This window comes from Populus euphratica, unplaced genomic scaffold, assembly GCF_000495115.2.
Source record: "Populus euphratica unplaced genomic scaffold, PopEup_1.0 scaffold274.1, whole genome shotgun sequence".
Lineage (NCBI taxonomy): Eukaryota > Viridiplantae > Streptophyta > Magnoliopsida > Malpighiales > Salicaceae > Populus > Populus euphratica.
The window spans coordinates 189331-202362 of record NW_011499993.1 but is presented as its reverse complement, the minus strand read 5'-3'; the positions used below and the strand labels follow the sequence as shown (position 1 = coordinate 202362).

Here is a 13032-nt window from a genome sequence, read left to right as displayed (position 1 = left end):
GTTTATTTTTTTAATAATTTACTTTGGCCCTCAAAGTTTTATTTTATGCGATTTGATTGTAAATAAAGTACAATTACTTCTAATTTTTTATTCAAGGGTAAAATTAAAAGAAAGAAAACCAAAATGAAAAAGACATTAAACATGGATTGCGTACCAAAAATTGTATGAAAAATACACTTAGATTCTCGATGTTTAAAAATCATGCAATTTATATGATTTAAGCCCCTTTAAATTTTTTAAAAATCACTTTTAGTATACAAGTTTATTTATATTTTTTTTAGTTCTTCATTAGAGAGAGGGGTTGTTGAATTCCAATGATGAGAGAGAGTTGTTGTTCACTATATTTCTAGCTATTAAAATGGATTTTCTTAGTATCCAATGGTTCCATGAGACGAGAGGAGCTCTATAATGATTGTTTGGAACTTTAATGTTGCATGAAAGACCAAATCTAAGTTAAAAAAGCCAAAATTAACTCGAATTGATTTTAGTTTTTGGGCATTTGGAGTTAATGAAATGATTTTTTTTTTATGTTATAAAGATATTGGTGAGGTGTTTTTGAGTTAAAATAACTTTAAAATCAAGTTTTTTAGTTGAAAGAATCACAACCTGATTTTCTAGCTACTGCTGTGGTGACTGGAATTTAAGCTTGCAGATGACATGTCGTTTGCCTTGACAAGTAACATGTTGTCAACTTTTTTTTTTTAAAAAAAAATAGGGGTAAAGTTGTCCACCCCTTTAAAAATTAAAAAAACAAAAAGGTTTAGAGACCTATCAAAACTCTTGAGCTCTTCATTGTAATGGTACAAGCATATTAAACCATCAACTCGCGAGTTTGAGCTTTTTTAAGTTCTATTTTTAAATCGAGTATAAATTTAAAGGGAAAATGTTATTGAATTCAGTTGAGTTCATGCTACAGGTTATATGTTTAACGAGTTAAGTAACAAAACTCAAAATATTTTTTTTTATATTGCTTTGTTTTAATCGATATCTTTTTTAATATATTTTTTAAAATTTATTTTTTGATTAACATCCCTCACCTGTGATTTTTTTTTTTTTACATATGTTTTTTGATAAAGATTATTTTTTTAATAGTGTTATGTGTTTTTAATTTTTTAAAGATTATTCTGGATCATCAATATTTTTTTATGTTTATCTTTTGTATACAAAAAATTTATTTTTTGAAATAAATTTTTTTATTTTTAGATAATATTTCTAATATGTGCAACCTTAGATGATATTGTTTTCACTTTTATTTAATCAATTAAATATATGTGTTTATTTTTAGCATCAAATCAATTTAAACAAATTTAGTAAACACAACCGAGTAAATATCTCATCTTACAAAATTAAATATTTTAATTTATATATATCTCTTAATTTGTTTAGTTTTATTATTAGTTATTGTTAATAACCTCTTTTTTTTTCTCCTATTTGTTAATATATATAGTTCTTGATTTATTTGATTATATATATGTATAAGTTTTTTAATTTATATTATTTTTTCATGTACAAAAATACATCGAGAATGCTTACTTGTACAATTTTTTTATCAAATTAAAAAATATATGACACAATAAATCACGCGTCAAATAGAGTTAAATAGTTAGTAATATACTATGAAATGTAAGATGACTCCTTGTAGATTAGCACAATTGTGATTTTTTACCATTCTCAGCATAAAATAATTGCGTAGCTTATGGGGTTAAAATTATTTTTTTATGAGGATTTAAAGGTTATTTATAAATTATTTAAGGACAATTCATCCAAATCACCTTTTTTTTTCATAATAAATATACATTTTTTCCCTTAAAGGTGAATAAATTAGCCTTTTGTCTAAGGGTTTTTTTTTTTGTCCTTTTCCATTTTATTTGCATGATAAAATGATATGGATACTCTTAAAAGCTAAAAATTATTGACCTTGATGAGAGATATTTTTTAGTTTTTCCATAGTTTTTGTATAGGGAGATGACAAAAATAGCCTTATAATAAAAAAAATATAAGGTTGGCTTGGACGAACATTTTTTTCTTTACAATATGTATTTTTTTTTAATATTCAGATGTTCTTAGAAACTGTTTAATAATCTAAATTATTAAAATATTAATAAATCAATAAAAAAACCGACACATGCGTTGCAAATGTCAACACATGATCGTCTCGCAAGCTATTCCAGAGGCAAGTGGGGGAGTCTTCTAATGGCAAAAACCTATTGACAGCCATGTCCCCTGGCGTGTACTGTGGTGGTGGATGCAATCATTTTTGCAGTGGTTTAATAACAATGATGTTTTTCTTTTCTTGGCCCTTGTCATTGGCACCAAACCTTTAAAAATTGAGTTATATCTTTTAGTTTATATTTTTTTTTATTTTTTTTTAATGCTTTTTAATTTTTTTAATTTTAACTTTCAATATTTTATTTTATTTTTACAACAAAAATAATTTTATTTTTTTTGATTTTTTTAATCATTTGCTTTATTTTTTTAATTTTGTACTTATTAAAAATTTTACTTCGTAATTTTTTTATGTTTGTCTTCTATGATGATGATCTGATGTATAAATTTTAAAGATTATTTCAATTTAAAGTTGATATTTTTCTTATTTTTTTTAAAATTAAATATTTTTAATTATCATAATTTTTTTATGTTTATCTTCTACTGATGATCTGATGCACAAATTTTAAAGATTATTTCAGTTTAAAGTTGATATTTTTATTATTATTTTTTTAAAATTAAATATTTTTAATTATTTTTATCATTCAATTTAAGTTATTTAGTCTTAAATTTTATGATATGTTTTGCATTTTTATGGATTCATTCTTATTTCACGTATTTTGAATTGAAAATTAATTTAATTAATTAGATATTTTTAAATTTTATTTTTGAATTTTAATCTTATATTATGTTTGATGGGTTAGTAAATTTAACTATTTGACTTAAATGTTTTTTTATAATTTTTTTAAAATTAAATTTGTACTTTTACCATTTAAAATTTAATTATTTAACTTTAAACTTGATTTTATTTATTTATTTATTTTATCATGATTTCATCGTCTTAATTAAATTAAACTAGACCTATCGTTAGCCATCTAGTTATAAATTATTTATCAGGCCGTTAGCCTGCGTACTTTCTCTAGCGATGAAATCACTCCATGCCTTGTTTAAACTACCCTCCTCTCCCACCAAAACCAAAACCTCAACCTCCTCCTCCTCCTCTACCACCACCACTGCATCAAAGACTAGAAAACCCGCAACCTCCTCCTCCTCCTCAAATGCACCAATTCCCTCTCCAAATCCACCAGAAATCACCACAAAAATTTCCAAGACATCAATAAACAAACCAAAGAGCTCACTTTCTGCTCTTTTTATTCCACCAACTCCACCCACAGAAGCCCATTTCATCTCTCTAATTCACGGTTCCAAAACAATTCTCCAACTCCACCAAATCCACGCCCAAATCATCATCCACAAACTCTCTTCAAGCAGCCTAATTACCACCCAGCTAATCTCTTCCTCTTCTTTGCGCAAATCCATCAACCACTCGCTAGCAGTTTTCAACCACCATAAACCCAAGAATTTGTTTACATTCAATGCATTAATTCGTGGGCTCACCACAAATTCTCATTTTTTCAATGCCATTTTTCATTTTAGGCTAATGTTAAGGTCTGGCATTAAGCCTGACCGGCTTACATATCCGTTTGTGCTTAAATCTATGGCGGGTTTGTTCTCAACAGAGCTTGGTATGGCTATTCATTGTATGGTTTTGAGGTGTGGGATTGAACTCGATTCATTTGTAAGAGTTTCTTTGGTTGATATGTATGTAAAAGTTGAGAAATTGGGGTCGGCTTTCAAGGTGTTTGATGAAAGCCCTGAGAGATTTGATAGTGGGAGCAGTGCGTTGTTGTGGAATGTGTTGATTAAGGGCTGTTGTAAGGCTGGGAGTATGAAGAAGGCTTTGAAGCTTTTTAAGGCCATGCCAAAGAAGGAGAATGTGTCTTGGAGTACTTTGATTGACGGTTTTGCGAAAAATGGGGATATGGATCGAGCTATGGAGCTTTTTGGTCAAATGCCAGAGAAGAATGTGGTTTCTTGGACCACAATGGTTGATGGGTTTTCGCGGAATGGAGATAGTGAGAAGGCGCTGTCAATGTTTTCTAAAATGTTGGAGGAAGGGGTGAGGCCGAATGCTTTTACCATTGTTTCTGCTCTTTCTGCTTGTGCAAAGATTGGTGCCCTTGAAGCTGGGTTACGGATACATAAATATATCAAGGATAATGGTTTCCATTTGACTGAAGCACTTGGGACTGCCTTGGTCGATATGTATGCCAAATGTGGGAATATTGAGTCTGCAAGTGAGGTGTTTGGAGAGACAAAACAGAAGAGTATTCGTACATGGACTGTTATGATATGGGGTTGGGCAATCCATGGACGTTCTGAGCAAGCGATTGCATGCTTTAAACAGATGATGTTTGCAGGTGTGACTTTTTTTTGGTGCAATTCCATTCAGTTTACCTCTTTTTTTTTTTTTTTTTTTTTTTTTTTTTTTTCCAGTTTACTCTATTCCCATTCAATTGTTTTGCAATTCTCGAAAGCTTGAGTTTGTCATATTTGCAGGTATAAAACCAGACGAGGTTGTATTTCTTGCCTTATTAACTGCTTGCATGCATTCTGGCCAAGTAGATATTGGACTTAACTTCTTCGATAGCATGAGGCTTGATTACTGCATTGAACCCTCTATGAAACACTATACATTGATTGTTGATATGCTTGGTAGGTCTGGTCAGCTTAAAGAAGCGCTCAGATTCATTGAACGCATGCCAATGAATCCTGATTTTGTGATATGGGGAGCACTCTTTTGTGCTTGTAGGGCTCACAAAAAAACCAAAATGGCAAAATTCGCTTTAAATAAACTCCTGAAGCTTGAACCTACACATGCTGGGAACTACGTCTTCTTGTCAAATGCTTATGCTGCTCTAGGCCAATGGGAAGATGCGGAGAGAGTAAGAGTTCTGATGCAGAATAGAGGTGTTCACAAAAATAGTGGATGGAGTTGCATTGAGGTGGAGGGTCAAGTGCATCGCTTTGTATCTGGTGATCATGATCACAAGGATTCAAAAGCGATATGCCTGAAATTAGAAGAAATAATGGCAGGTGCAGTGAAACGAGGATACATACCTGGAACTGAGTGGGTACTTCATAATATGGAACAAGAAGAAAAAGAAGATGTGTTGGGAAGTCATGGTGAAAAGTTAGCACTTGCTTTTGCGCTCATTTGTACTTCTCCTGGGATGACTATTAGGATTGTGAAAAATCTTCAAGTATGTGGGGATTGCCATTCTTTGATGAAACATGCTAGCAAGATAAGTCAAAGGGAGATCATATTGAGAGATATGAAGCGATTCCATCATTTCAAGGATGGATCTTGTTCATGTAGAGATCACTGGTAAAAAGGTACGCGATCCAGGCCTTGTATAGCAAATTTACTTAAGATTCATCTCTGTTCAATTTTCTATAACTAAGCATTCTAGTCTTTTTCATACTTGTATTTGATATTACTGCAATACTATCTCTTTGCTTGATATAGGACCCTAAACCATATGAACCCAACATCATACCTCTATGACATAGTCTCACATCTATGGCAATAGATCTACGAGCTCATCTGTAAACATCACATTCCCTGAGATCTAAGACACCGGCTGTCAGAAATCTGAGGTAAGATAAGGATGGCTTGGGTTGCATTTTGACATGATTCAGGAGCAGACGGCGTGGCATACTTGCACATCCCCTGAGATCAAAGACACCAGCTGTAAGAAATCTGAGGTTTGTTGGTGGAACTGTTCCTCGCATGATAATGATTCTAGATGGCATCTCAATTTGAAAGCTGGGTTCCTCTATTACTGGAGGATTGCTTTGGGACGTCTTTGGTTGTTGGTTTGTTTGGTTCAGCCATTTGGATGAAGCAACTAATGCATGGAGACTGAACTATGGGGACTGAGGATTAAAGCTGGAACAGGACTTCATTAATCTGACCATATGAGCAGGCTAAAACAACAAATTGTCTCGTCAATAGCTCTCAGATTTTCTAACTAGCTAGCAATACGGTTCAAGAGTTCCTGGTTACTGTCATCACACTCTTCATTTGTGCGTGGTATTGATAACATATTTATCAAAGAAAAGAAAAAAGGACGTTCTTTTGAGTTACAAGACCTGATGAACAGATCTTGATTCAGTGTGTCCCATGACAGCATGACAACGTGGGAGAGGAATATCAAGGTCCAGAAGGGCATGCCCACTTTTGTATTTGACACGATTAATGCCTTGAAAAGAGACAACACAGAAACTGAACTACTATCCATCATTGCTTCATGCATAGACTAGAGAGCAAGATCAAGGTGCCCCCCCTCATGTGCCTGAGGATTGCAATCATGCAAAGCAAATGGACCCTGAAAGTGTTGTCAAAACAAAAGCTAAAATCTGAGAGTGCTGAATCATGGGGTCACGGTAGTCTACCATTTGGCTTGAAGGGTATGTTGGTTTGCATGAGTAGACGCACAGTGAACCAAAGGCTATCATGTATTCATGATTGCAAGGATGCTGTTTTTTCTGTATCAATGATTTTTCTTTTTCCTTCTTTCTGTTGAGATGGTATGATTTACTTTCAAAATCAACTTCACGCGAGAAACAATTCGAAGCAATCTCTCCACGTGAAAAGAACTGTTCCAATCAATTGTATTCGCTCTCAGAAGCCACAGTAAATAGCTGAGCTGATGGTTTCTAGTTTTTTTTTAAGTCAACAAAAAGTTAAAAAAATCCCTAACATAACAAAAAAAACACGCGATGGATTTGTCCGTGTCTAATTTATTAAGAAAAGACACTTTAAACTTAGTATATTAATACAATAATTCCTATATTTTCTCGTGAAAAATCTTGTTATCTATATGATCATTTAATGATACATTTAATATTTAAAGTCTATTTAAAATTATAATAATAGTTACAATTTAAAATATATTTTATTTAAAAATATATATTTTATTTTTTAAAAAATATTTTTAAAATTGAAAATGTAAAAAAAATGATTTTTAATAATGTTTTTTTCCAAAATTAAAAAAGTAAAATTTACACGTACTTTTAATTATATTATTATTAATAAATAAATAAATTAAAATTTTAAAAAAGAAATCAGACACTTAAAAAGACCCTTTGTTGAAAGAGAAGATTTGAAAATAAAAATGATAAAAGAAAAAGGCATGTATGAAGGTGGACTTCTTCCATCGCTCCTTCACAACCCTTCCCTACCCATGCTGTCACTCCATCAAACCCATTTCACCCCCTTCCTCGCAAGAAAGAAGAAGCGCCCATCCACCCTCACTAACCATACCATCAATCAATCAATTAATCCTTAATTTTATTGTATTTTGTAAAAATCAGTTAAAAAATCTCTCCTTTTTTGAATTAAAATGGTGAAGAAAAAAGTACCAGATTGGCTCAACAGCTCTCTCTGGTCCACCACTCCTTCCGCCTCCTCCTCCTCCTCCTCCACCACCACGACCACCACCGACACCAATACCTTCGACCACCACTCACCCACCACCGCCTCTCCACCCATCGAATCCCCAATCGATCCACCGCTACCTCCTGCGGCTATCAGAGACAAGCAACAACAGCAGCCGCCGCGTCATCATCATAATCATAATCATCCTCAAAAACCTGAGGTTAAAGATAAGCTTTCCAAAAGCAGCATCGTTGACGACGACGACAACAACAATATTATTATTAATAATAATTATAGTAATGACAATATTATTAATAATAAAATAATTATTACTAATGATATTCGAAATGTTGATGTTAATGAGAGCTCTGCAGAGGATATTTCTAAGCAGGCTCTGCTTCTGACTGAGGTCACTTCAAATTTTCTTCGTTTCTTCTTCTTTTTTTAATTTTAAAATTTCTGTTTAAAGCTGTGTTGTTTTTGTGGTTGCAGCTATCAAAGAAGGTGATAAATATGGGGGAATTGAGAAGAATTGCTTCTCAAGGGATACCTGATGGTGCTGGTATTCGTTCCACGGTTTGGAAGGTAATAAATTTGTATTTGTTTTATTACAAAAATTTTTTGGGGTTGTTGAGAGAATCCGAAAGAAATTAGAGATTTTGTTTTTTCTTTTTTTTTAGAAGAAAACTGGATTTTAATTTTTTTTTAGTAAAAGAAGTGTTTTCTGAGATGAATGTACTGTAGTAATGGGTCAAACTTGAAAATCTGATTTTCCAAGCTTATGGTGAGTTGGGTTTGAAAAATTAGAAATGTAGAGATTTTGGGTTTCAAGAGAGATGAAATTTGATGCTTAGAGGCCGTTGAAGTATTGTTCTCTCCTTCCTTTGTTGAATGGAGTGAGTGTCTTGCATGTTGATTTGGGGCAATGGTATGGTCTGGATTTAAGCTTATTGATTGTGTGTGGCAGCTCTTGTTGGGGTATTTGGCACCTGATCGTTCACTTTGGTCGTCTGAATTGGCCAAGAAGAGATCTCAGTACAAGCATTTTAAAGAGGAGCTTTTGATGAATCCTGTAAGTCACACGGCATGGATTTTAATGCCTTATTTAGTTAGTCATTTAATGGGGAATTAAAACGATTGTAAAGGTTATAAAATATAATACAGCGTGATTGTTATCCAATTTGTTGCTGGGTTTTTGTTGGTGTTTTCTTTTGGTTTTAACATCTTAAATAAATGGGTTTTCTGGAAAGTCCTCACATTTTTTACAGCATTGGGAAATGTTAAATTATGAAGATGCTGCAAAAATAAGTTAAATTCCATCCCGGTTGTATGCTTTCATGAAATGTAACTAGGTGACCTAGATTAGCTTGGGCTCTCATAAGTAGGATACTAGTGTGGGCTAGTGGGTGGACTAGCAAAGTCCTTTTTGCTATAAGGAGGATGTGCTGCTGCTTTCAATTTAATGTTTCAATTCTTGTCATAGTTTCTGGGATTCTGATTTTTTTTTTTGTGGCTGGTTAGTCAGAAATAGCAAGGAGGTTGGAGAAAACCACTGTTCTCAACAATGACAATGGAAAATCTGAAAGCCGTTGTGTACTCTCAAGATCAGAGATAACTCATGATGAGCATCCTTTGAGCCTTGGTAAGAGCAGCGTTTGGAATCAATTCTTTCAGGTATGAAATCAACTGGTTCATGACACAAATACTTGAGACTTTGGATATTGTGTGCTACTGTGTGAGCCTGCCAACAGTTGTTACTTCCCTTTCTCTATGTTTAAAATCTCTAAAACTTTTCAGTCAGTTTTTCCCCTCTTTCTGGTTGTATAAACTTTGCAGTTAGTTAAAATATAATGAGATGTGGTATGGCAAAACCAATCTGTATGTAGCTTCTTTTTTAGAGAATTTGAAAGGGAAAATGACGTCTTGAGGAAACGTGAATTTTCTCTCCAGTGGAAGTAATGGGTTTGAACTGGATAGGTCCTGGTTTGGAACTTTGACCAGAAAAATGTTAAACAAATACTGAAGTAAAATTGATAATGCCTTACTCATTCTTCTTCGAGATGTCCTGGGAATATGATTGAGCCTCATTCCGCATAATGACAGCAAGTGGTCATGTATATTGATGCCCTTGGTTGCTATAACTTAGTTTTTGCCAGTATGAAGTTTGTGCATGTGACCTGATATGTGTAAGGATGATAGCTTGTTGCCCATGTCCATGATATTTTTGTCTGCTTGAAGTGAAATTTCAAACACTCTTTACTGTTGCAAAACAACATACTAATATTCACAGGATACTTGCACTGTCTGTCTAAAATATCCATCTCCAACCTTGGCATTTTGTAGGACTCAGAGATCATAGAGCAGATTGATCGAGATGTGAAACGCACTCATCCAGACCTGCACTTCTTTTCTGGGGACTCATCTCTTGCAAAATCTAATCAGGTGCACTCTTGTTTTTGTTTTTGTTTTTTTTTTCATTTTTTTATATTTGATATTAATCTAAAATCTGTTTTGCGGACTTATTTGTGCCTCTTATCTTCAGGAGGCTCTGAGAAACATACTGACTGTATTTGCAAAGTTAAATCCGGGTATACGATATGTTCAAGGGATGAATGAAATTTTGGCACCACTATTCTACATATTCAAAAATGACCCTGATGAGGAAATGGCGGTAAGCTCATGCTGTTTCTTTCTTCTTTGTCAGAAATATATTTTGTTATTGAATTTTTTGTGCACTTCTGTGGAAATGGTGGATGCAGAGAAAGTCTTTATAATTTAATACATCAAATGCCACTTTCAAGACACATAATTTAATGCATTAATGCCACTGCTATCTCCCGAGAGCATAATGAAGTTAACTAAATAAATGAAGATTTGATAGGTGTTAATATGTCAATGCATTATCTTGTGCCACCAATGAATTGTTAGACCAGGACAGATGCACAATAATAATAGTGTACATCATATCCACTATCATCATTGATCCTGTGATTTGGTGTAACCATTTAATGTCATGTTTTAGTTATCCTTTTAGGTTTCATTTTGTTTATCATTTCCTTTATTCAAGTCCCGCAGGCCTGCGCAGAAGCAGACACATTTTTCTGCTTTGTTGAGCTGTTGAGTGGATTTCGGGATCATTTCTGTCAGCAACTTGACAACAGTGTTGTGGGAATTCGATCAACTATTACAAGATTGTCACAGCTTCTGAAGGAGCATGATGAAGAGCTTTGGCGTCATCTTGAGATCACAACCACAGTAAGACACTATCATAATGTATATATATTCAGTTGCCAAGACATTGTTTGTCGCATATGGATGATTTTGTATTCTAATATAATTATGAAAGAATAGTTTCTTTGATGTACAAGATGAAAATAAGTGACATGAATTTCAGATAGTTTTTTTTTTTTTTTTGAAATGGTATAAGTTGGGTTTGTGCTCATAACTCGCATCAGCTTTCATAAATTTTTAAGCCTTAAGCAACATTTTATTTGAACAATCGATTAGTTATGGCGTATGCTTTATTGTTTGGTCAAATAATTCTTCTGAAATGCTTGCTTCTTTTTGTCTAAAAACAACAGGTAAACCCCCAGTTTTATGCATTTCGGTGGATTACTCTGCTCTTGACTCAGGAGTTCAATTTCGCAGATAGTCTTCACATTTGGGACACACTTTTAAGTGACCCCGAGGGTCCTCAGGTAAAATTCATTTCCTCTTTATTCTTTTCCCTGAAGGTGTTTTTGATAAGTAGAGCAAGGATGCCACCCTCCCAAGGACCTAATAATAGTGTCTAAACTCTTTAGACCTCTATTATCGCTAGGGTTCCTCTTTATATCATAATCTAGATTAGTACTTTGATGAACATTTGTATCTCTATGGCTGAAAAGTAATGGGACTCTTAGATCCACTCACAATGAGCTGAAATTGTTCTGGTAGAAAATCTTGAAATGGATTGTGTAAATGTGTAGGATGGCATACTTTTTGAAAAATGGCTCCGTTATGGTTCCACCTGTTGGCTACAAGCCTGTTCAATACTGGACTAAAGTGATTGTACACTATATATGTTGAAGAGGGTCTTATATGACATGGGTGAGAGATGTGGAAATTCATCATTGGTAGCAGAGCCTTTACTAGCACTACTGTGTGTTTTGGTCAGTTTAGATGGTGAACTCTGACAGAGAGGGTTAATTAGTAGTGGTGATATTGCATAGGTTATATAGTGGAACACAACGGATCATTTCCCTGTTACTTTTGCTCAAAATCTTAGAATGATGAGCATTGTCAGCCTGTTAGTTTTGATCAAAATTTAGGATGATGAACATTGTCAAAGCCAACAAATTAACCCCTTCATTTTGAAATATTTTTTTTTGCAGGAGACGTTGCTTAGGGTATGTTGTGCAATGCTGATTCTCATTCGGAGGCGTCTGCTAGCAGGGGATTTCACTTCTATTCTCAAGCTACTCCAGAACTATCCCCCAACAAACATTAGTCATTTGCTCTATGTGGCAAACAAATTGCGTGGTCAACCATCACGCTAATTCTCTTTATTCACATTTCTGTTATTTTGTTGCTGTTCCTCGTTTTTGTGTCTGAGAATTCTGTGTTTGTAAATGACTTTATGTAAATGTTGGTTGAACTTGAAGGTGAGATGCTCCTGTGTCACTTGCATTGATTGTCATTGTGAAGCAGGGATTTTTTCTTTGTTCATTTTGTATTCTAGATTTATTAAGATGGTGGTAGAGAACTATTTTCTGTTTTTGACAATTTGTAGGTCTAGTATTCTTTAGATTTGGCATAAATACAGAAATGTCAATGGCAGGATCATAGGTGTTGTTGGGTTTTCGGCTTTGCCTCGCTGTCTATTGTTTTTACTGACATAGTTACGGAAACTGCACTGGGTCTAACTTGGAACCGCGCACCCTTGCATGTCTCCAATGTTTCTTTTGTATGATGAAAGATTGGTAGGTAGATTTAGCTTACCAGTTCATCAATGGAGTAGCTCAATAGTGACACGAAACGTGTTATAAAGAGTGGGTGGATTATACCTAATGATGTAGATTAATCCTTTTTTAAGGAGACTGAAGAAGTCGGCTTAATTATAGGCCAAGGTCAAGAGTCTAAAATTACTTGAGTGCTGTAACGCGCAGCAGGAAATTGGATGACAGATGAGTGGCTAAAGCCCTCTTGACACGAGAAGTGAGCACAAGCTCAACGGGCATCATCTCTACTGTTATTTTTCGTCAAAATTTTAAGATGTTACCGGCTTGAACTCACTAGGTTTCGCTTATAATTGAGAATTTATTGCCTCTTCGTTTACACGAGCTTGCATGTTTAGGACCTGCCGATCTTCACTCAAACCTCTTTTGTAAGCACAAAAGCACACGGTGGATGCAATGTTTCTCCAGATAATTCTGCTGTCCGCTTTACTGCACAGCATCCATGCAATCAAGTGTTTGACACACTTTATGCAAGCAAGGCAATGGCATGAACAACTGATGAACCTCAGAAATGCTACACAGAGACTAAAATCTACTCTAGGCAAA

At 34.1% G+C, this 13032-nt stretch overlaps 2 protein-coding genes across 2 annotated transcripts; both read left to right on the top strand.

Moving 5' to 3' along the window:
• The first annotated feature begins 3094 nt into the window (after positions 1-3094).
• Positions 3095-6628, top strand: LOC105140480 (Tetratricopeptide repeat (TPR)-like superfamily protein). Its single transcript, XM_011047337.1, has 3 exons — positions 3095-4466; positions 4606-5442; positions 5576-6628. Exons 1-2 carry the CDS (start codon positions 3131-3133, stop codon positions 5436-5438), a joined length of 2169 nt encoding a protein of 722 aa, XP_011045639.1. The 5' UTR covers positions 3095-3130; the 3' UTR covers positions 5439-5442; positions 5576-6628.
• Positions 6629-7221: 593 nt separating this feature from the next.
• On the top strand, positions 7222-12313 carry LOC105140479 (TBC1 domain family member 13-like). Its single transcript, XM_011047336.1, has 9 exons — positions 7222-7898; positions 7982-8074; positions 8457-8561; positions 9011-9163; positions 9833-9931; positions 10032-10160; positions 10565-10744; positions 11071-11187; positions 11863-12313. The coding sequence occupies exons 1-9, from the start codon at positions 7455-7457 to the stop codon at positions 12025-12027; spliced, it is 1485 nt and encodes a 494-aa protein (XP_011045638.1). The 5' UTR covers positions 7222-7454; the 3' UTR covers positions 12028-12313.
• The last annotated feature ends 719 nt before the right edge of the window (positions 12314-13032 follow it).